The following is a 24,152-nucleotide window of genomic DNA, read 5'->3' on the forward strand; positions in this document are numbered from 1 at the left end:
CTTGTTTCAGTGTCCTCCTCTGGGAGAAAAAATAAAAGAGACCACCACCAGGAAAGGAGCAGAGACCTAGAAACTTCTACGGTGCCCGAACCCATGAGAGCAACCCTTGTTCGGGCTTCACACATCCAACACACCATGCAAGCTTGGGAGGAAGCAAAAACGACAGTATCGCTAAACCCCAAAACTATAGTGGATATAAAATACTGGGTGCTCCACATGACAGAGGGAGCCATCGGATTTGTCACTTTGGGTCACTGTAAGAAGCTGCTACTTACTGGGATTGTCAGTACTGTGCAGTCAGTCCCTGAGTGGGTTTTGGACTGATCACTGATACTGGGACACGTGGGCTCACACTCACAGATAATGGCTCTCCAGGACCTCTCTGTGATCTTAAGGGCTTCCTGACAGGAGTCTGGAAGCTTTGGGGTCACGTTGGGGAGGCTGGATTTTCTGACAGAGCGAAGCCAAATGAGGCTATTAATGCCACTGTGGCTGCCACACCCCATCTTGTCCCAGGTCTAGCCTCTGAGAGAAGAGGGAGATCAGGCAGGACTGCCCCTGGATGGATGGTTAGGGAAAGAGGGACGGAGGTCCTTGGGAAATATTCTGAGGTCATTCCCTCTCTCTCCCTAGCAAGGATTTCTGGTGCTATGTCTACAAAGAGAAGCCTTGCTACCGATTTGATCATTTCCAGGTGCCCTACATCCAAAGAGGACCCCATGGGCTAGTGAAACTCATTATGCTGTGGTCACGATTGTCCCTGAGAAGACAGACAATGAGAACAAACGACGGTGCTTATACGTTTTCATCTGTAGGGTGTGCTGTAGGAAACGAGGTTTGTTGCATTTAGTGAAACATATCTCTTTTTGATGTGTTGTGGATGCCTCAAAAAAAAAAAAAAGACAAAAACTTGGTGAAGGCTCCATTTCGATTCATGTCAATGTGAGGAAACCTTCTGGTGTCACTGTACTGTCCTAGAGAAAAGGGCTCTCCCTGGAGTAACCCACTGGGTAGGCAGAGCCCCTGGGGTGTGCAGATGGGGGCGCGGAGCAGGTGCAGAGACAGCTTAAACTCCTGTGGTGCAGAATCAGGTTTGGCCTCATTTCCATAGCCCCGGAAATGCTCCTTCTTTAAAGATCCTGCTTTAATACTCTGCACTTTTGTTACCATTGAGAACCATTATAAAGCCATTTATAAAAATGTCTCCCCTCTGGGCCCCTTATCCATTAAATTTACAGCGAAGCCAAAGGTACTAGCTTGTTCTCCAAGCCGCAAAATGAATGTCTGAGGCCGAATTATAGACTTTGTAATTATTTTCAGAAAAAACAAGTTCTTTCTAAAGTCGCGAATAATGAAATAGAATGAAAATACATGGAGTTTTGATTTCTCTCCTGGAATTTAATCATTCAACATTCAAATCAGCTTTCATAATTTCTCACTAGTTGACAAGCCGATTAGTTGATGTTCCGTCAATGTTATATATATATATAGTAGGATTCTTGGGGATAAAGGCAGTCTTGACTATTGCCTGTGGTTCTTCGGGAACAGATGCTCTCTGAAACCTTAAATGAGAACATTGCTCTTAAAGTGAGTACAGTGCTCAGAATCCGTCGCGGTCAGTCTTACAGAGAACTCACCCAGTCGTTGCTGAAGGTAAAATGCGAGAAATGAAAAAAACCTGAGGAATCTCTATGTACGTGTCTAGCCTGACTCGAAATGACGCGGGAATGGCCATCCACACAAAAAAGCGGAACCGCACTTTCACCTCTGCTCTGGGTTGTGCGTATTGCTGAGGCCTGAGAATACTTCTCGCTCTTTTTCATGGGCACAAAGCAAGAGATGCGAGGAGCTTCTCCTCTGACTTTGTTTTTGTAGTTTTGGAAGGACCTTGAGGGCTGCGTGTGCGTGTGAGAGAGAGAGAGAGGGAGAGAGAGAGAGAGAGAGAGAGCATTTGGAGACAGAAGACCAGGGCATGGCGGGACTCGCGCGCCTTTCCGAGCCGGCCGGCAGGGGGCGCGCGCAGGGCTGCAGCTACACGTCGAACCAGTGGTCCCCCATGCAGGCGCGGTTCCACTCGCAGCTGCAGGCCCAGCACCACTCCAGACGGCACTGGGGCTGCGGGCACTTCATGTGCATGCATCCTCCTGCGGGCGGGCAAAGGACACAGGTGAACGCCTGGACGACACCACTTCCCGCACCGGCACCCCGGTCTAGAAATGCCTTCTGGCTCACCTGGGTGGCTCAGTTGGTTAAGCGTCCCACTCTTGGTTTCGGCTCAGGTCATGATCTCGCGGTTGGTGAGTTCGAGCCCCACATCGGCGCTGTCCGCGCACAGCCTGCTTGGGATTCTCTCTCCCCCCCTCTCTGCCCCTCCCCTGCTCACTCTCTCTCTCTCAAAAATAAATAAACTTACAATTTTTAAAAATGTTTATTTATTTTGAGAGAGAGAGAGAGAGAGAGAGAGCACGAGCAGGGGAGAGGCAGAGAGAGAGAGGGAGTCACTGAATCCAAAGCAGGCTCCAGGCTCCGAGCTGACGGTGGGGCTGGACCTCACCAACCCCGAGATCATGACCTGAGCTGAAGTCTGCCACTTAACCGACTGAGCCACTCAGGCGCCCTGTAAATAAATAAACTTAAAAAAAAAAAAAAAAAGAAAAAAAAAAAAAAGAAAAGGGTTTCTAAGGGAATGTCTCAAGCAATCCAAGGGCAGAATGTGGACTGAGGCAAACCCGTTGGAAAGCTCCCTGGAAGTTGTGCAGTTAATGACCTTCATCAAGAAAGGAGTGAAGATGAGGGGCGCCTGGGTGGTTCAGTGGGTTAAGGGTTCCTACTTCGGCTCAGGTCATGATCACACGGTCCATGGGGTCGAGCTCCGCGTCCAGCTCTGTGCTGACAGCTCAGAGCCTGGAGCCTGCTTCGGATTCTGTGTCTCCCTATCTCTCTGCCCCTCCCCCCCCCAAATAAAAATTAAAAAAAAAAAAAAAGGAGTGAGGGTGAAACATGCCATCCTCATCTAGGACTAATTTTATTTATAAATCTGACTTTATTTACTTCTCCCGAAATGGGACTTAGAGACAAATGCCTTGTGTTTCACAAACGGGGTCAATTCCTTACTGAAATATATATCAAGGTTGATGTTTTAAATAGATGTTAATATACTTAGCAACTTAATATGGAATATATAATATAACTTGGCTTGAAACAGGAGTTGGGACAGCAGTATTGAAAGTATCTCATAGGGATTGCAGCCCTTAATGCGATTCAAACTTTTATTTAGGGTGAGCAGACGGGGAGAAGTGGGGGCGCTGCATGTACTACCTCATTCACTCCTCAAAAGCACTTTGTGAGAGAGCAGTGTTACCCTGTTCTAGAATTTTCTTAAGGCCAAGGACTTTTAAACGGCAAAGTCTGAGATTTAACCAGGATCTGTTGTTCTTTCACGGAACAGGGCCTTCGCCGCATGAGATGAAAGGTCCCTTATTCGGGGATTCACTTTGGGATTCCGCCCCTTCCCACACTTGTTAAATTCATTTCTTATTTGCTTCTGGGGCTCAGACATCAAGTCTGCGGTGGAGTGCAGAGGGAGTTACTCGTGTGAAGTTACATGTAGAGAATGGCTTCTGATCGAATTTCCTAGATAATTCAGGCAAAAGCAGTTCTTTGCTTGAACTCGATATAACATTGGATGTGCTCTATTATTCAATTTTACCAATTATCTTGTTAAGTCATTTTTTTTCTTGCCAAATTTTCTAGGTAATTGCTTCAGTACTGTCTCATTTTTATTATTAGAAACCTTGGCATAAGAACTTCCACCGATTTAAAATATTTATGAATATGTAACTGAAGGAATTTGTTTTAGGATAATTTAAGGGCATTTAAAATCCCATACTTTTCCAACTTCCTTTTGGTTTGTTTTAAAGATCATTTAGGGGTGGGAGGGAGGGGAGGGTGGGGGATGGGTGTTGAGGAGGGCACCTTTTGGGATGAGCACTGGGTATTGTATGGAAACCAGTTTGACAATAAATTTCATATATTGAAAAAAAATTTAAAAAAAATTATAAATATGCAGAAAATCAGGGGAAAAACTCACCTATGATACTTTCATCTTAATATTTCTCATTTAGGATTACACATTGGCAGGACTGTGTAATTTTCCACACATATTTAATGACTGTACATTTATGATATAAATAATATAATGTTTTCCTACTATACCAAATTTTCACGGGTATGGAATACTAACATTACAAATGAGATTTCGTTACAGAAACTAGAAACATAATGGCTCTGTAGAATAAGAAGAAAGGAAATAGGAAGAAAGAATATTCATGTTATTAACTTTCTTTTCCACCTTGGTGCTTAATATATGCAAGGCAGTATGCTAGATCTCATAATATGGAGAAGAATCAGGGACTCTAATTCTAAAAACTCTGCCAACTTCTTTTTTTTGTATTTATTTTTATTATTTTTAAATTTTTTTTTTCAACGTTTATTTATTTTTGGGACAGAGAGAGACAGAGCATGAACGGGGGAGGGGCAGAGAGAGAGGGAGACACAGAATCGGAAACAGGCTCCAGGCTCTGAGCCATCAGCCCAGAGCCTGACGCGGGGCTCGAACTCACGGACCGCGAGATCGTGACCTGGCTGAAGTCGGACGCTTAACCGACTGCGCCACCCAGGCGCCCCTATTTTTATTATTTTTAAAAATCATTTTGTAATGTCTATTTTTTTTATTTTTTAAAATATATTTATTGTCAAATTGGTTTCCATACAACACCCAGTGCTCATCCCAACAAGTGCCCTCCTCCCTGCCCATCACCCACTTTCCCCTCTCCCCCAACCCCATCTTCCCTTAGTTCTCTGTATTTAAGAGTCTCATGGTTTGCCTCCCTCCCTCTCTGTTTGTAACTATTTTTTTCCCCTTCCCCTCCCCCACGGTCTTCTGTTAAGTTTCTCAAGATCCACATATGAATGAAAACATATGGTATCTGTCTTTCTCTGACTGACTTATTTCACTTAGCATAATACCCTCCAGTTCCATCCATGTTGCTACAAATGGCAGGATTTCATTCTTTCTCATTGCCAGGTAATATTCCATTGTATATATAAACCACACCTTTATCCGTTTATCAGTTGATGGACAGTTAGGCTCTTTCCATAATTTGGCTACTGTTGAAAGTGCTGCTATAAACACTGGGGTACAGGTGCCCCTATGCATCAGCACTCCTGTGTCCCTTCGGTAGATTCCTAGCAGTGCGATTGCTGGGTCATAGCTTCTCTTTGAAAGTGTATTTATTTCTTTTGAGAGACAGAGAGCACAAGCATACCAGAGTGGGGCAGGGGTAGAGAGAGAGGGAGAGGGAGAATCTGAAACAGGTTCTGAGCTATCAGCCTAGAGCCTGACTTGGGGCTCCATCTGACAAATGGTGAGATCATGACCTGAGCTGAAACCAGGAGTTGGATGCCTAACCAACTGAGCCACCCAGGTGCCCCAAAGCTTTGCCAACTTAAAAGTAAATGTGAGCAAGAAGCTGACAACTTCACGTGACTTTGAGGGCATTTGAATGAAGAAAACATGGCTTCCCTCATAGAGAATTCTATCCACCGACTGATGCTCAAACCATGAAAAGCCCAGCCTATGCCCCGTCAGCCCCATGGCTAGGGCCAGCCACTCTTTCATTAGGTTTAATGACAGAGGAGAAGTTCTTGAACATCCTGGCACTTTTTGATCAGAGAATGGGACTGGAATCTCATCTGTTTGAGGCAGAAATGAAGGAAGCCACTTTCCGAGGTGGAAGGCTGCGGGAGGAAGTGCAGGCTTAGCCTATGTTTAAGATGGAAATGAGCCTCATTTTCATTACGTCTTTGCTGCACGAAGAACTACTTTCTGGGATTCAGATGACCATGAAATAGATCATGAATTTACTTTGAGGACGAGATCATGAAACGAGCTTTTCTGGCCCATAGAGCTCACATGTATCTCTGCTGCATGCTTGAAATCAGTGGAGACTATCATTAATAAGTTTAAAGTCTCAACTTTTCTGTTCATAGGTTAAAAATCTATAGGTGAAAAATCAGTGCTTTCCATTTATACTAAGTCACGCTATTTCAAAAAAATGGTGGATTGGGAAACCTTTTTTAAAATAATTTTTAGGGGCGCCTGGGTGGCTCAGTCGGTTAAGCATCCGACTTGGGCTCAGGTCATGATCTTGCGGTCCGTGGGTTTGAGCCCTGCATCGGGCTCTGTGCTGACAGCTCAGAGCCTGGGGCCTGTTTCAGATTCTGTGTCTCCCTCTCTCTGACCCTCCCCTGTTCATGCTCTCTCTCTGTCTCAAAAATAAATAAATGTTAAAAAAATAAAAATAAAATAAATAAATAATTTTTACTTTGTTTTTGAAAGAGAGAGAGAGAGAGGCAGAGACAGAGGGGGACAGAGGATCCAAAGCAGGCTTCGTGCTGATGGCAGTGAGCCCCACGCGGGGCTTGAACTCAGAAACCGTGAGATCACGACCTGAGCGGAAGCCGGATGCTTAACCCACTGAGCCCCCAGGCGCCCCTCCGGGAAGACAACTCTTAGCCCTCAGGCTTTTGCGCTCTGCTAGCTTGCTCTCTCTCTCATATTTTATATAAAATATCTGTTCATGTATTTACTAGCTACTTGTTAATTCAACAGATATCTGTCAGGACTCTTCTGGGCCTGGGGGACAGACAGACAAGTCTCCTGACCTTTGGTGATAACAGAACGGTGTCTCGCTACTGAACTTGCATCGTGAAGTGAGCGTTGGTGAAGGGTCTCTGCGTCTCCTCTGACCTCAGGTTGTCTACACTGCATCACCGCTCCAGCGGTGAGGACCGGAAGAGGTCTTGCCCCTGGTTCCGCTGACGTCCTCTGTGCGCACTGGAGTGTCAACCCAGGGCACAACCCAGCGCACGGAGGAGAACAGCGGCTCACGGCGCACGCGGATCTATTTGTTGCCAGGAGACCACTGACTCCGTAGGGGACCTGGCCTGAACTGAGCCCCGTTCCTGCCGCTCTGGGATGTGCTCGCACTCTCCCCTTTGCAAGAATAAAGACCTCCTAAAGGGCATGACTGAGGAAAGGGGGGCCGGGGGCGCACCTCCAGACTGCCGGGCTTCACGCCACGGCGAGCCAGTCGTTAGAGGCCTGCCGGGCAGGTGCCGCTCATGCTTAGTGGGGAGAGCGTGGGAAAAGTGTACCTGGTGCTTCGTTTTACTTCTCATCGGGCAGGGCTGCCGCCCCTACCTCACCCACGCAGAGGTGTCTGACACTTAGGACGGGCTCCGGGGGCCGTGATGGCTTTAAGCTGGCCGGCACATCCAGGACTGACGGCGGCAGGTACCCCACTGGCTGCTGCGGGGTATCAGACTGACCGCGAACGGGGCGGCCCATAGTACAACTCCGAATATAGACTGAATGCCGCAGAGCAGGGGCGGGTTGTGCAACGATGGCCGGCAGGCAACAGGACCGCCACGCGATCGTGGGAGCAGGGCACACTCAGGAAGAGAATAACACCGCAGCTGCAAGTGTAGACACAGCATCGCAGAGCTGAGCGGGCCTCCCTCCGTGTCCTACAGCGTATGACAGGGGTCACTTGTCCATTAGGACGGGATCAGGAAGGGCGGTCCTTCCGTCTGCCAGCTCTCCCCAGTGTCCCCGTAGGCACGGTGGCCTCCAGCATTTATGAGGAGGCACGGGTGTGACTGGGTGTGTAAGGAAGGAAGAGCAGCCCCTCTTGGGAGTTGATGCCTTGGGTTTGGAGCATCGTCAGGGAGAGAACCGTTCGAGTGTGGCCCCTGTGATTCTAAGCCTGTTGACTCACGCAAACCAGGGCACAACTGTGGGCTCCTAAAAGACCGCCTGCGGTTAATGTCAGCTAATCCAGCGGCATCCCCAAAGTTTCAGTTCACGTTCTCAAAATTTAGAGAGTAGTTGGTAGAAGGCCAAAGGAATACCTCTACTGAGAAACAGATTCACGTGAAGGATACTCTAATAAAGGGGGCAAGTGTCGTAGTAACGTCGAGGACTAAATGTCCCACAGCAGGGATGGGGACATCAGAGCCCAGAGTGTGTGCTGCCATTGAAAGGTACACAAATGGGTGTGAGGAGGAAAAAAAGAATATCATGGCCAAAAGAAGTGGGAACCTGTCCATTAAACAAAATTAAACAGATTTCTTTTACAGAAGGAAGTCTGGATTGCCAATGTATATTGTGAGCGGGGATAATAAGAATAGCTTCCTTATGCGAGTCCTGTGAGGGCTAAATGATGTGATAATTGTAAGGAACCTAGAACAAGCATAGAACAAATGCTCAATACAAGTTAATTGTGTTGTTGGTATTATCCAAGAGGGGGCTCTAGTAGGAATGACCTGGCAAATGTATTTGGCATGGTGACATTCCCCCTTTCCCCACTGAGTGTCTCTAGACACCAGAATACTATGGGGGATACAGTGAGAAATACTGGACTAGGAAATATATATATATATTTAAAAAATATATATATATATTTTAAAAATATATATATATAGTAAAACCTTGGTTTGCAAGCATAATTCATTCCGAAACATACTTTTAATTCAAAGCACTTGTGTATCAAAGTGAATTTTAAGAACCATTGGCTCAGTTGTGATCATGTGACATTCGGCATCACGTACGACTCGTATTGCAAAAGATATCGCTCACCTATCAAGCTAAACTTTATTAGAAATATTTGCTCATCTTGTGGAACACTAGCAGAACAAGTTACTCACAGTCCAAGGTTATATATATATATATATATATATATATATATATATAGTAGACAACTTACCAGATACAAAGTGCCTAATATTATTAATAATAAATAATAATAAGGGTAATTAGGGTTTATGGAGTGCTTTCTCTATGCCAGGTACTTGGCCGAGTATCTGCCCTGCATGACGTCTCATGCTTCTACTATTGGGGGACAGCTTCTATTTTCATCTCTATTTGACAGAGGAGGACCGTGGGCTTAGGCAGTTAAGAGACTTGATGTGGGACAGTGGAGAGATTTGCACTCTGGCCAACGGTTCCAAATTCCCTGAGTGCTGAACTATTATTCAGTTACACATCCTCCTAGAATTCCTGGCTGTTATAACCACGCAGCTCATGTTCTCCAAGAAGCTCACCAAATCCTCACTTTTTCCGTAGCCCAGACTCACCATTTTTTTCAACTGGCACATGGCAACGGGGACAGGGCTTGGTGGTTTTCTTGATTGTTTCTTTAGAGGCCTCTTCCCACCGAGCTTGTTCCGCGGCCTTCTCGTCAACTCTGTAGGCCTTCGAATAAAGACAAAAAGAGTTGAAATTCGGATCTTTATGTCAGGGTTGAGGTTCCTTGAAACACCGATATGGGAACTTCTTCGAGACAGAAGTGTCTTCAGGCAGCACAAACACAAAGTCACTTGGCAAGTGGTGGACAAGGTTTGACATGGATGGGATATACTTCTCTCAAAGTTGACGTGGCTGGGGATGCAGAGAGAGCCGGGAACAGCCCATGTGAGGACTCTGGGCTCAGGGGACATCTGCCCGGGCTCCCGTCCCAGCCGCAGCCAGGTGGGTGACTCTGAGATGCCCCTTCACCTCTCTGAAAGGTCTCATCTCTTAGATGGAAGTAAAAAAATGCCTAGTGCCTTTGGGGGTCTCAAGCACAGAGTGTGTTTCTTTGAAGGCGTGGGACTAGTATCTGACATGTGTCGTGAAGTGATGTTATGAATTACCTCGGGGTCTATCGCACGGCGAGCTCTCAGAAATGTTTGCAAACACTATTCACGCAGAAGACTGAGTCATCCCCGACCCTCAGCACAGGAGGAGGGGGCGTTTCATGCAACCACTGCAGACATTCATTCTGCTCCTGTCTAATCACTCAGACACTGCTGTCTTTCCCGCTTACTTCGATATTGGATGACGTGTGCAGAAAAAGAATTGGTACGTTTTAAAAAGTGTTTATTTATTTTGAGAGAGAGAGAAAGAGAGAGCAGGGGAGGGGGAGAGAGAGAGGGAGACAGAGAATCCCAAGCAGGCTCTGTGTTGTTAGCATAGAGCCCAACTTGGGGCTCGATCTCACGAACCACGAGATCGTGACCAGAGCTGAAACCAAGAATTGGACGCTTAACCGACGGAGCCACCCAGGCACCCCGTGGATTGGTACATTTTTGGATTCAGTACAAGACACGTGTATATTCAGTACAAGACACGGTCTATATCTAAAATATTTCAACATGTTAATCCAAATAGAATCCTTCCATTTTGGCTTCTATAGCATCTAAGCAAATTTTTTTGTGAGCATTCAAGTCATTTGGTTAACTTGTAATAATTATTTTAATATATTCCCAGAGCTAATTTACATTAAGAAACTACGAAAATTAACTCCTTACTAACTTTAAATATAAAGTAGGTAAGAAATCAAATACCAAAACATGCTCTAACACTCTGATATTACTCTAATAATAATGATAATGATAATACTCAACAAATTCATAACACTCGTTTTTACACGTTGACTCCCATCATTTCAGTTGCTTGTCATAATAACCTAGAGGAAACGGTGCGGTGTCTAATAAGTTAACAAACTCACAGATGAGCCCTCTGAGTGACAAAGGTCAGGTGCCAAGTTCAGATGCTTACACTTATGCAGCAGCATCAGTGCCTCTCAAATGCAAAAATTTGGAAAACCTGAAAGATGGGAACTCAAACCAGAGGTGCTCACACACAAGTTCCTCGCCCATGACACTGTGCTTTGAGCATCAAACTCTGCCCAGCACCATCATGAGTGGCAGGTGGCAGGTTTTCTAGGTGGTGAGCATGAAGGCAAGAGCTAGTAGGTAGTCATCCTCTTATGGCCCCGGTGCAGGGAGGCACTTGGATCTAAGACGCCACGTCTGGGGAGTAGAACCCTACGTCCCACGTTCGAATCCAACGTCCAGCCATTCACTGTCACATTCAAAATACTTTTGAAATGTTAAAGTGTTTCAGTCTTAATAAAGACACCAAAAGTAAAGGCAACAAAAGCAAAAATAAACAAGGGGGACTCTGTCAAACTAAAAGGCTTCTGCACAGCAAAGGAAACGTTCAGCGGAATGAAATGGGGTAAAATATTTGCAAATCAGATATCTGATAAGAGGTTAATATCCAAACTGTATATGAGGCTCCTAGAATTCAATAGCAAAAAAAACCCAAGAAATCTGAGGAAAAAAAAATGGGCAGAGGATCAGAACAGACATTTTTCCAAAGAAGGCACGGTAAAAAGGTGCTCCACATCACGAATCACCAGGAAAATACAAATCAAAGCCACCGTGAGCTATTTACCTCACACTTGGTAGAATGGCTATTGCAAACAGATAAGAGATCCCAAGCGTTGGCGAGGATGTGGAGAAAAGGGAGCCTTGGGCACCGTTGGTGGGGATGTAAACTCGTGCAGCGGCTGTGGTTAGATAGTGTGCCGCCACTTGTGACCACACAGATACACCCTGGAGGCATTATGCTCAGTGAAATAAGTCCAAGAGAAAGACAAATACCATGTGATGTCACTTGTATGTGGAACCTGAACTTGAACTCGCGGCTACAGGGAATGGACTGCCAGTGGCCAGGGGCGGGGTTCGGGAGAGAGGTAAGTCAAGGGGGTCACAAGGGACAAACTTTCAGTTATCAAATAAATGAATCCTGGGGATGTCATGTCCAGCATGATGACTATAGTTAACAATACTGTATTATATATTTGAAACTTGCTAAGAGAGCGGATCTTAAAAGCTCTTGGGAGAAGAAAAAGAATTGTCTACGTATGGTGATGGATGGTAACTAAACTCGTGGTAATCATTTCTCTGTCTATATATCAAATCATTATGCTGTGCACCTGAAACTAATATAATGTTATATTTCAATAACATCTCAAAAAAAATGATGTATTCTGAGGTAAATAACTATGTTTGTACCTAACTTGCAGCATTTAGTGGTTTTTACTGTAATTCGCATGTACGTTTCTGTTGTTTCCAATAGAAAGCGAATTTGTCCAGGGCCAGGATCACGTTGGTATCTTCCTCCCACGACCAGGATCTGCCTGGCACCTGGTAGGCACTTGCGATGTTTCGGCTGAGTAATGAAGGAATGACACTAACACGATAAGCATCCAGGGATAAGGCCCCAAGAAGCCGGTGGGGCACGTGGGGTGCATCCTAATGACGGCCTTGCAGTGAAGCAAATTTCTTTCTGTGAATTAGCTATCCCATTCACAAAGGAGGCCTCCTTTATAACTCAGAGGGTGTCATGTGATTTGTCAATACTTTGTTAGGATAAAACAGAGTAAGTTTACTGGCTAAGAATAACCACAGGTACTGAGAACTTCCTTTGGCCCCGGGATGATTTAATGATGACTCTGGCCAAGAGTGCAGGGTGATAAAGCTGTGGTTGATGACAGCAGTTGCAAGATTTAGTAAGTAGGTTTGTATCTTAAGTACACATCTTCCAGTCAGCTCAGATTCACCTGTGGGCCTAATCCTCAGTGATACATAGCAAACATCCCCTAACCATATGCTCCAAGATTTTCTTTTTTAAGGTCCGGGAGCTCGTGCCTCTAACATGATGCTGTAAAATTGTGTGCGGGGGCATATAGATCAGAGAAATACATAGTTCTACTTAGTAAAAACTAATTTCAAAATTCTTTTCAGCAATATGGCTCGCTGTACAATAAGTGCAATTCTTCTCAGGTCTATGCACCTAAAAATGATGGATGAAATATGGAAGAAAAATCTTTACCTAATGCATGGCTGATCTGGTGGGAGAATACAGGAAATCCCTGATGGCTAGAATAAGAAAGAGAAATTTTAAGAAGTTAAAAATAAATGGGGGTGCCCAGGTGGCTCAGTCGGTTGAGCATCTGACTTTGGCTCAGGTCATCATCTCGCGGTTCTTGAGTTCAAGCCCCGTGTCGGGCTCTGTGCTGACAGCTCAGAGCCTGGAACCTTCTCTGGATTCTGTGTCTCCCCTCCTCTGCTCGTACTCTGTCTCTCAAAAATAAATAAGCATTAAAGAAATTTAAAAAAAGAAAGAGAGGGGCGCCTGGGTGGCGCAGTCGGTTGAGCGTCCGACTTCAGCCAGGTCACGATCTCGCGGTCCGTGAGTTCGAGCCCCGCGTCGGGCTCTGGGCTGATGGCTCGGAGCCTGGAGCCTGTTTCCAATTCTGTGTCTCCCTCTCTCTCTGCCCCTCCCCCGTTCATGCTCTGTCTCTCTCTGTCCCCAAAATAAATAAGAAACGTTGAAAAAAAAAATTTAAAAAAGAAAGAGAAAATCCTCTTGGGTAAAGGAGGGAGGAATCTGGGGTTTGCTATGGGGCTGTATTCTTTGTCTCAGGGTGCCCAGAGCTGGGTCTTTACAGGCCCCGAGAGTATAGACCGGACAAAACCTGGACCGGAGCAGGGTGGAAGGTGGAATCAAATTTTCCCATTACACACACACAACCTAGACTCCGGAGGGGTGATATCCTCAGCTGATGGGAAAAAAATCTTCCCAGAAGAGAGAATTGGTAAAGAATTAATAAAGCTATGTGCTGGTCTCAGCCTTATGGTGAGGCGGGTTGGGGAGACAAAGTTTGAGAATTCCTAACCACCAAGCCTTACACCCAAGGTTTTGTGAAAAGAATGCATACTACCTGATTACCTGAAAAAAAGAACCCAAGCCAAGAAGTTAATTTGAAATACTCAGAATGCTCTGGTAGCATACCCATGAACCTGGCTGAAGCAGAACTATTTTCCATAGAGTACTGCACTTCATTTATTATTATTTTTTAATTTTTTTTAACGTTTATTTATTTTTGAGAGAGAGAGAGACAGAGCATGAACGGGGGAGGGGCAGAGAGAGAGGGAGACACAGAATTGGAAGCAGGCTCCAGGCTCTGAGCCATCAGCCCAGAGCCCGACACGGGGCTCGAACTCACGGACCGTGAGATCGTGACCTGAGCCGAAGTCGGACGCTTAACCGACTGAGCCACCCAGGCGCCCCTGCACTTCATTTATTTACTTAAAAATTTTTTAAATGTTTATTTGTTTTTGAGAGAGAGGGAGACAGAGAAGTAGGGAAGGGACAGAGAGAGAGGGAGACACAGAAACTGAAGCAGGCTCCAGGCTCTGAGCTGTCAGCACAGAGCCTGACGTGGGGCTCGAACCCATCGACTGAGAGATCATGACCTGAGCTGAAGTCGGACGCTTAACTGACTGAGCCACCCAGATGCCCCTAGATTAATGCACTTTAAAAAGCCAAACTTCAAAAACAAAATCATGCAAATAAAATTCCAAAAAGCCTGAGATCACACAAAAAAGTTGCAACTATAGGAGAAAACAAACTATCATGAGTGAAAGTGACAGAAATATAAAACTGAAGAACCTGACCAACAAAGGTGTGGATACTGGAACAATCAGATACAGAATACAAAATAAATATATTTGATATGCTAAAACACCTAAAGGATACAAAGTGTGGTAAAGGCATCAGAGACTATCATGATTAACCAGGCACATTTGGAAAAGACACATACTTCTTTGTTTCGTGCATTTCTTTCTGAACACAAAGAAACTAATGATTAGAATTAGAAACTCACTTGATGAATTACATAGCAAATTAGACATAAATGTGGGGTAACTCATGAACCGGAAGATAAACTGAAGAAATAACCCAGACTGCAGATCAGAGGGCAATCAGTACAAAACGTGAAAAGCAGAGTGAGAGTCAGTGCGGACAGTGAAAAGGTAGAACACTTCTCTAGAGTTCTAGACACAGAGAAATAGGAGAAGTGTTTGTACACAGAGTGGGAAAGAAAACAGATTATCTACAAAGTAACAGTTATTCTGACAGCTGATTTCTTGACCCCTGGATGCCAGCAGACAGTAATAGAATGTCTTCAAAGTACTGAGAGAACGTCAGCCTACTTAGAATCTTCTACAGGCAAAATTAATTTTCAAAGTGAACATTAATAAAAATACTTAGAGACGTAAGATACAGGGATTTCTCACCAACAGACCTTCACTAAAGGAACAGCTACATAGGATAAAGTCCAAAGGAAGAGCTGAATCATAAGAAGGAACTGTGAGCAGGGGCGCCTGGGTGGCTCAGTTGGTTAAGCCTCCGACTTCAACTCGGGTCATGATCTCACGGTTTGTGGGTTTGAGCCCCGCGTCGGGCTCTGTGCTGACAGCTCAGAGCCTGGAGCCTGCTTCAGGTTCTGTGTCTCTCTCTTTCTCTGCCCCTCTCCCACTTGTGCTCTGTCTCTCTCTGCCTCTCAAAAATAAATAGACAGTTAAAAAAAATTTTTTTTTTAAATAAGGAACTGTGAGCAAAGAAAATGGTCATATGCGGATAAATCAAAGCAAATACTGACTATACAAAACTATCAAAATCATGTTCCATTGGCTGGTTTTAAAAAACGAAGGTAGAACTAAAATGCTAGACAAGAATTGCATGTAGGTAAAAAGGATTAAGTGGCTCTAAGGTGCTTATGTTATTTAGGCTGAGAGTCATGGACTTTGTTACACTGATATATGTTTACATTTCTACTGTAATCGTTAAAAGAAAAGAGAAAAAGCACTTGGCTTCTAAACAAGAAAAAATTAATGGAAACAGCAGACCAACGAAAAGTCAAAGAGAAGGCAAGAAATGGAAGTATAGAAACATAGAAAGATACGGAAAGTATAAAATAAAGTGGCCGAAATGACTGCAAATACATCCGTACCCACAGTGATGTGAAGTCGACGGTAATCTAGAGAAAGGGTAGGTAAACAATGTCCCATGGGCCACGTCTGGTTTGCCACGGTGCTGTAGATAACGTTTTATTGGAACAGCCATGTTCATTCACGTACATATTGCCTAGGACTATTGGCAGAATTCTGCTGCAAGCATTTGCAGGATTGAGGACTTGCTTCCTGACCGGCTGTCAACTGGGACTCATTCTCAGCTTCCAGAGGCTGCCTGCATCCCCTGGTTCTTGGCTCCCTTCGTCAATAGTAGCGGTGGATGGAGTCCTTCTCACGCTCGAATCTCTCCTGCCTCTTCGTCTGCCCCATCTCTCTGACTTCATCTGGGAAAGGTTTCCTTCTTTGGACCCACTGATTGTCTAGGACTCACTCCTTAATCGCGTTTGCAAAGTCCCTTCTGACAAGGCACCATATCCCCAGGGGTCAGTGAGTCAGGTATAGGCAACTATCTATGAGGGGCTATTACTTGACCTACCATACTTGCCCCTGGTCTAGAGTGGGCTTCTCAACTTTTCTCTTTTGTGCCATGGTTCCCTTTGGCAGTCTTTGGACTTCTCAGAATGTTCTAATATAAAATTCAGAGGATGCCAGCTATCTTGCAATATGGTTATTAAATAATAAAATAATAATTTTTTTTCCCAACGTTTATTCATTTTTGGGACAGAGAGAGACAGAGCATGAATGGGGGAGGGGCAGAGAGAGAGGGAGACACAGAATCGGAAACAGGCTCCAGGCTCTGAGCCATCAGCCCAGAGCCCGACGCGGGGCTCGAACTCACGGACCGTGAGATTGTGACCTGGATGAAGTCGGGCGCTTAACCGACTGCGCCACCCAGGCGCCCCATAAAATAATAATTTTTGACGTAATGCTGTATGGGTTTTGTGGGTGGAACACATTAGTTAGCAGGATCCAGGGGTTGATGTAAAGTTACCATTATTCTGAAATTGTGATGAGTGTAAGTGATACTTTAGGTTATCTGTAACAACTGTAACATGATATGAAAACAGATTGCTCCCAAACGTCTGTGTATCCAACATCCCGGGCCCAAGGTCCCTCCAGATAGGGTACTGCGAACTCACACCCGGAGTAACAAAATACTTCTTGTGTAACCATTCGCACGTGAGCCTGAACTGATTTGGATCTGGCAGTCCGCCTGGGATACCTGAGCGGGCTGGGAGGTAGGTAAGGAGGTTTTGATTCACGGGAGAAGAGGGAAAAGGAAAACGCCAGAGCAACAATTTCTGTTTTCATCTTCTGGCTTTTGCTTTGTCATTTCCTTTACAGACTCCGGGTTTTGAAGAGTTTTGCGCATGGAAGAAAGCACATCCCTTCCTTATTTTAAACGTGTGTACAGTTTCTGCAGTATTAGAAATACTGAAAATTTGATTACTTATTCTAGGGACCAGTTAGGATCTGGAGCGTTAGGTTGGCACCGCCTGGGCTAGGCATGGGCTACTGCAAAGGAACTTTCCCAAGACGCCGAGGGGGAGAAAAGCCCTAGGCAGACCAGTGGGCGGCACCGATAGGGGAGGTGGGGTGGGCACAGAGGACAGACTTCTCATGTTGATAGGGCGACCATATGGCCTTGTTTGCCTTGTGTATCAGACGTCATTGTATTCTGATGCTCTGACATCTGGGGCCTCGCTGACACCCGAGAGACCACCCCTCCCAGGGCTAGCTAATTCCTGGAGATAGATGGGAGCACGCTGCTCATACGCAAACCAGCCAATCCGGAGCCCATACCCCAGCTGTCTCCTCTGCTGGGCTCCCACACTCCTGGCCACCGTGTCCTGTCCTAATCACACCCGGGCCACACACCAGGCAATTAGGGATGGCTCTTGCACCCCAGATCTCATGAAATCGTTCAACCGAGCTGATCCAAAGCCCGCTTTCCCTGCCTCACCCATTGCTTCGCATGGAAACCACCAAAAGCTCTTGTCCACGTTTCCCCTGCTCCCTGTGCCTCCTGACCAGCCCTGGGGCTTCCCTATGTGGTCCCGCAGGGTGTCACCTGCCCTCCTCTTGGGATCTGTGAGTAACGGACTATCTTTTCCATGGCAGTCATTTCCTAATCTGCTGGGCTTCATATTCCTGAGTAATAAAACCTGTCTTTCAGAACACCTAAGATAAAACCGGTGTATATCTAATGTCCCAGCAAAACTATTAAAATGCCCTTCTGTCTCAGAAGTATCCTGGTTTGGATGATAGGTCATTGGGTGTTGTGTTCATTAACAATTAGCAGGTTAGCAAGCAGGTTGTTTTTATATAACGAGAGGTGCCATTTGTTGAGAACCTACTATGTGCAAAACGCATTGTTTCTATCACCTTTAATCCTTGTAATAACCCCACAGGTAATACAGTGCAAATGCTATCCTTATTTTGCAGATGAAGAAAATGAGCCCGGAGAGGTTATATCGCCTCCCCAAGGAGATATAGATGGAAACGTAGACCTAAGTCTGTTTGCTTCCTGAGCGTCCACGTTCCCACCACAGTGCGGTCATTCAGGAGCCAATGCCGAACCACAGGCACATCTGGAGCATGAGGATGGCTTTAGGTGTGAAACACGGGGCGGCAGGGGGGCAAGCTGTCACCGACACTGGCCAGTCAGACCTTGCACGACAGTGGGGACACTTATAAGATTGAGGGGTGAGGCATGGGAAGAAGACGTGATATGGGGGAAGGACGAGCTGTGGGCACATGGCGTGTCCAGTCACTGGCTGGCCAGCCCGGTAGAGAGGCCCAGGAGGCAGCTGGAGGTGTTGGAAGAAAGCCCAGGGACCCACGGTGGGGGTGGGGGCAAGAGATCTCAGTGCCCGCTCTTCAGAGAGATGCCTGAAGCTATGTGGATGCCTTAGGAGCACAGGCGAGACGAGATGCCAAGGACACTTGTGGAGATGCCCACGTTCAATGATCTGAGCCAAGAGGAGGAAGCCTGGGGCTGGAGGAATTAGCCAGCACCTTAGCAACAAGGCCAAATGGGGATTGTGTGAAATGTTTTTTAGTTCCATGCTCGAGGAGTTTCTGATATGTCTGCTCTCTCTTGGGAGAGGTCGCTCTGACTACCTACCTACCGCCGGTTAGGGCCCAGGTGTTTTATAGCCTTGAAAAATTAGAAGTTAACTTGTAGAAAATTGCTAAGGTAGGATTTTTCTTTTTTTCTTTCTTTTTCTTTTCTTTTCTTTTCTTTTCTTTTCTTTTCTTTTCTTTTCTTTCTTCTTTCTTCTTTCCTTCCTTCCTTCTTTCTTTCTCTTCCTTCCTTCCTTCCTTCCTTCCTTCCTTCCTTCCTTCCTTCCTTCCTTTCTTGGTGGCAGAGGTTACTTCCCTCCCTTCCCCCACCCCAGGGCATTAACTAGTTTGTGTATAACTTAGAAACAGCATTTCAACGTCCTTTCCCAATAAGCAATAGGGCATTCCATTCCTCAAATGCTCATGGAGGCAGCTCTTTCTCGTCCCTTTGCTGGTTTTTCTGCTGAGTGCATGGAGAAGACTTCACTCGGTGTGGGCTAACACAAAACTGTGTTAGGAGTCGTGCCGAGACACCGTGAAGTTGTGGGTTTGCAGTCTGCAGTGAGCAGGTGCAGAGGGGAGGGAAGGGAAGCCGGCTCCTCTGGGATCTTGGAGGCCAGGAGGGAAGGGTTTGGAGAAGAAATGGTGACAGTTTCTATCGCATCAGGAAGGGTGCTCTCTGTGTCAGGGGCTTAATGGTGATCTTTTTTTTTTTTTTTTTTTAAATGTTTATTTATATTTGTGAGAGAGAGAGAGAGAGGAGAGAGAGAGAGAGAGAGAGAGAGGAATGGGCAGAGAGAGAGATGGAGACAGAATCCGAAGCAGGCTCCAGGCTCTGAGCTGTTAGCACAGAGCCCAACATGGGGCTCGAACTCACAAGCTGGGAGGTCATGACCTGAGCCAAAGTCGGATGCCCAACCAACTGAGCCACCCAGGCACCCCGATGGCGATCTTTAAGTTAGCAATTGTAGCCTCCCTAAAAGGCAGGTTTTGTTATCAACTGTCTCTGCTGAAGAAACCACAGCTTCAAGAGACGGCAGAACGTGCCTGAGGTCACGCAGTCTGTGAGCAGCAGAATCGGAATGTAAACCCTGAGCTCTCTGATTTCATACCCTCACGCTCTTGCGACTATAATCACTAGATGTCACCTGCTACAAAGAGGACTAGGGGACTGGAGGCCGTGACGAGGTCATGGAGTACTTCTACTCGCAACCAACAGGCAAGAGGGAGAAACCTTGGCTTCCGCTGCCACGGCCACGGAGCCCCACTCGCCTGCTTCCTTCAGCACCGTTGTCTGTTCTGCCATCACTGTCTTCTGTCTGGCTCTCCCTTCCACGTGGCCTGTTGAAATGGTTCTCAGAGGGGACAGGGGTGAGGCCCCAGCTGCCGAAGCCGATGCCTTCTCTTTGTCCTTATCACCTGGAAGCATTGCACGGTGCCTTACACTCCTGGGCTTCCTTCCTCCTGGGCAGAACAGAGTCCCCCAGAAGGCCCTCGGGAAGCCCACGCCCGCACAGCAAAGTTACTCCTGTTGCTTCCTGGCTCACCCGCTGGATCCACAAGGGGGGGGGGGCAGCCAGAGACTCACCTCACTGCTTCAGCTCTAACCGACACTTATTTCTAAGCCATGAAACAGTCCTGGAGCATCCTTCAAGAGGTCCATCTGTGCCCAGGTGACAGTCTGTGTTAGACCTTTGACCGTCAGTTCCCGGGGGAAAAGGCTGTTGTTATCAAGCCCTTTTTACTGACATGAGCCCATCTTGGCTTAGTATCCTTTAGGAGTATCTTTTTTTGTCGTTCATTTATTTATTTTGGGGGGAGGGGCAGAGAAAAAGAGAGGCAGAGAGAGAATCCCAAGCAGGCTCCATGTTATCAGTGCAGAGTCAGACGCAGGGCTCCAACTCACAAACTGTGAGATCATGACCAGAGCTGAAATCAAGAGTGGGATGCTTAACTGACCGAACCACCCAGGCGACCTGGGAAACATATTTTTGAGAAGCTGCATACACTAAGACCAGACTCTCATGTTTCAGGAGTATCTTTAATACTGCTGTTCAAATCCATCTGGAATGATTGTAAGTGGTGGCCAGGTGCCCACTGCTTCAGGGTCACGGAGGGATTTAAAAAAAAAAGATTCTTGAGCTCACACCCTGAAGATTTGCATTCAGCAGGTTTGGATTTGAATCTTTAAGAACACCGTGGGGAGTTGTGAGGTGTAGGGAGGTTTGAGGACCATCTCCCTTGGTTGGTAGGGTAAGCTTTTTCTCTGTTATGAGTTCAGTTGTTGAGCTACAAAGCAGTGGCTGGTGTTGCTGGGAGGTGAAGGTTTTGTTGTGATTCAGCGTTATGGCTCTACGTGCGATTAGCTGTGTCTCGTATGGGGCATTGCAACAATTAGGTTAATTGCATAGGCCTGCTTATTGCTTATTGCTTACCCATCATGAGAAGGAATGGTGTGTGTGTGTGTGCGTGTGTGTGTGAAACAGGGGTGGGAGTGGAATGTCTTCTGTCTTACATATTAGATGGCTAAAGACAGCAATTTCCTGCATTTTCCTATATGTCTTCCAAGTTGCATTAGTGAGGTGAAATGTTGGCCTGATACCTGATCTGTGGCTCAAAAGAGGACGATGGTTTTTGTTCATGCAGTGAAAATTTGTAAGTGAATATTTAGAGGTGTCTGTGTCAGAGGTAGTGGTTCAGAGTGGGGCTTTGAAGTTATCATGCCTGAGTTAAGCCCCAGCTTCGTTTTTTTACTTGCTGTGTAACTGGACAGGTGGCCAAACTCGGTGTCTGCTCATCCCTAAGTGTGAAGAATGTGGTACCTACCTCACAGGGTTGGTGTGGGCCAGTACGATAAATGGGCAAGGGGCTTAGTACAAGGCCCGGTACCCCTGAATGCTAACTTCCTGCTTCCTCTCATCATGATCGTCATTATTTTGCCATCACTGTCACCATCATCATCACCTTCACCACCATCATCATCACCTCCATCATCCTCACCCTCCTTATCATCACCATCATCTCTGGCTTATAGAGGTGGGAATATCAGACTATGCGAGTTTGTATAAACTATAAAGGCTGCTGAAGGTCTGGATTGGCCTTAAGTCTCCTTTGAAAAATACAGGTAAATCAAAGTGTCCTTAGAGAGGTTTTAAAATTTGTGCCGAGGGGTTGTTGCTAATGTATACGTAAGTTAGAACGACTTGAGAGACTACTGTTCACGTGCATTTTCTCTTTCCTGCTTTAGGAAACGTATTTGTTACACCTGTTTAGCCAGCACTTGGAAAAGTAAATCCCAATTCTAAAAGTCAAGAACAAATCTATTTTCCAAAAAGGATTAGATTGTCATTAATCACCGAAAACATAGTTGGTTCAGTTCAGATGGGAATGTTTGCAGGTGAATGCCAGCTTTGAAGTGTCATCACTTTTCTCATCAAAATCGAATGCCCAGGTAACGTCCCTTGCCACCTCCTTACTGACAACTCCCACCTCTGCAGACAGCGGCCCTTCCAACTTTCCCAGAGTCCCAGCAAAGTCTAACGGATGTTCTCCTTGACGACCTCTTCTTGTGAGCGGCCCGCCCCCTGCTGGTGAGTCAGAATACTGCAGTACCTTTCAGGCACAAGGATGTCAACAAAATTGTTTTTGTTCTCACATTTTAAAAACTATTGCTGTCTCTTTGGGGGGAATACATATACACATTATTATTAATATTACACAATTTCAAATTAGAAAATAAATAGGTTAGAATTAATTTCTATATATTTATTATATATCTACAGATACAGATGTAGATTGCACATACACATATATTTGGAAAGAGCTCGTTGGAGTACTAATATGTAATAGAGTGTCTGGCTGAAGGCTGTATAGGCTACTAGGCTCCACTCTCATCACTAAGTTCTAAATTTTACAGGCCACACTTTAAAATGAAATTTAGAAGAATTTTTTTTAATGTTTATTTTTGAGAGGGGGGGGAGGGGCAGAGAGAGAGGGAGACCCAGAATCCGAAGCAGGCTCCAGGCTCCGAGCCGTCAGCACAGAGCCCGATGCGGGGCTCGAACCCACAAACCGTGAGATCATGACCTGAGCCGAAGTGGGACGCTTAACTGACGGAGCTGCCCAGGCGCCCCTAACTTGTATTTTTGATAACGAAGATCTGTAGGTCATGGCTGGGTTAGGTAAGTAATTACTAGAATTATCAACATAGACAGGAGTTTGAATATGGGAGCACCACTAATACAAAGGGGAAGCCTTTGTATTCCCCTATGAAGCAGAGCACATAGCTTGTGCTCTGTGCAAAGTGAGGCTATGCTGGTACAAAGCAGACCATTATTTTTCTTAGGGCTGACACAGAGATCTATTCATTCAGTAAGCAAGTGTTGGGTGCCCACGATGTACCAGGCACTGTCCCAGGTTCTAGAGATGCACTAGGAAACACAAGAGATGACAGCAAACCAAAATGTCCCTGTCGTGTGGCGCTTACATTAGCAGAAGAGTCATCCTCTTCGGACACGTTGGCATCACCTGGTAGGCTCCCTGAAACACAGACTGCCACACATCCTCCCCCAAAAGTGCCAACCTCGTCTCTGAAGCAGGTGTGGGGTGGGGCCCGAGAGCTTGGGATTTAACACATCCCTGGGTGACATTCATGCTGCGGTTCCGTGGACCAGCTTCTGAGAAGCCGCTGGCAGAATGTATGCGCTGCGGTCCACACAGACAGAATGGATTCAGGGCGTGTGGCCCCAAAGTCCCCCCATCTTATGTAATCCTGTAGGGATGGGGATGGATGCGGAAAGAATGACCTCATCCAGCTCGCACTGTGATTTGTCAGGCTCCGAGCTAGGCATCATGCATTCGTTATTTCAAGAAATCTGCCTGGTTTTACAACATCATATTACAGATGAGGGAAGCATGGCTTTGAGAGATTACATGGTTCACTTAATAAATTACTACAACTAATGTCTCAGTCAAGGTTCCCCAGGGAAACAGAATGAATAGGATGTGTATATATAATATGTAACATGTAACATGTAATATGTAATATACGGATTTATTTTAAGGAATTGGCTCATGGGATTGTTTGAGCTGGCCAGTTCAGTACTTGTAGCACAGGCTGGCCTCCTGGGAACTTGGGCAGAGTTTCTGTTACAGTCTTGAGGCAGAATTCCTTCTTATCTGAAAAACCTCAGTCTTTGCTCTGAAGACCCTCAACTGATTGGATGAGGCCCACCTGCATTTCGGGCATCCCCTTTACGGAAGAAATAAACAAATACCTAGAAATGTGGCCTTGACCAAATCTAAAAATACCTTCACGGCAGCAACTAGACCAGCGTCTGACCAAACAGTGGGGCTCCACTGCCCAGCTAAGC

The 24,152-nt window shown here is 45.9% G+C and overlaps 1 protein-coding gene across 3 annotated transcripts in view; it reads right to left on the minus strand.

The window, feature by feature from the left end:
* Nucleotides 1–347: 347 nt before the first annotated feature.
* PRKN (parkin RBR E3 ubiquitin protein ligase) overlaps nucleotides 348–24,152 on the minus strand; it is a 1,357,610-nt gene continuing 1,333,805 nt past the window's right edge. For all 3 annotated transcript variants that reach the window (XM_086708284.1, XM_086708283.1, XM_086708285.1), the window contains 2 exons: nucleotides 9,199–9,316; nucleotides 348–2,144 (listed from right to left, as the gene is read on the minus strand). In XM_086708284.1, the coding sequence (XP_086564410.1) occupies nucleotides 2,032–2,144; nucleotides 9,199–9,316 (231 nt within the window). In that variant the 3' untranslated portion in view covers nucleotides 348–2,031. The remainder of the gene's footprint in view (nucleotides 2,145–9,198; nucleotides 9,317–24,152) is intronic.

The sequence above is a fragment of the Puma concolor genome, chromosome B2, assembly GCF_028749965.1.
Source record: "Puma concolor isolate L17-30 chromosome B2, mPumCon1.1.hap2, whole genome shotgun sequence".
NCBI classification, from domain to species: domain Eukaryota; kingdom Metazoa; phylum Chordata; class Mammalia; order Carnivora; family Felidae; genus Puma; species Puma concolor.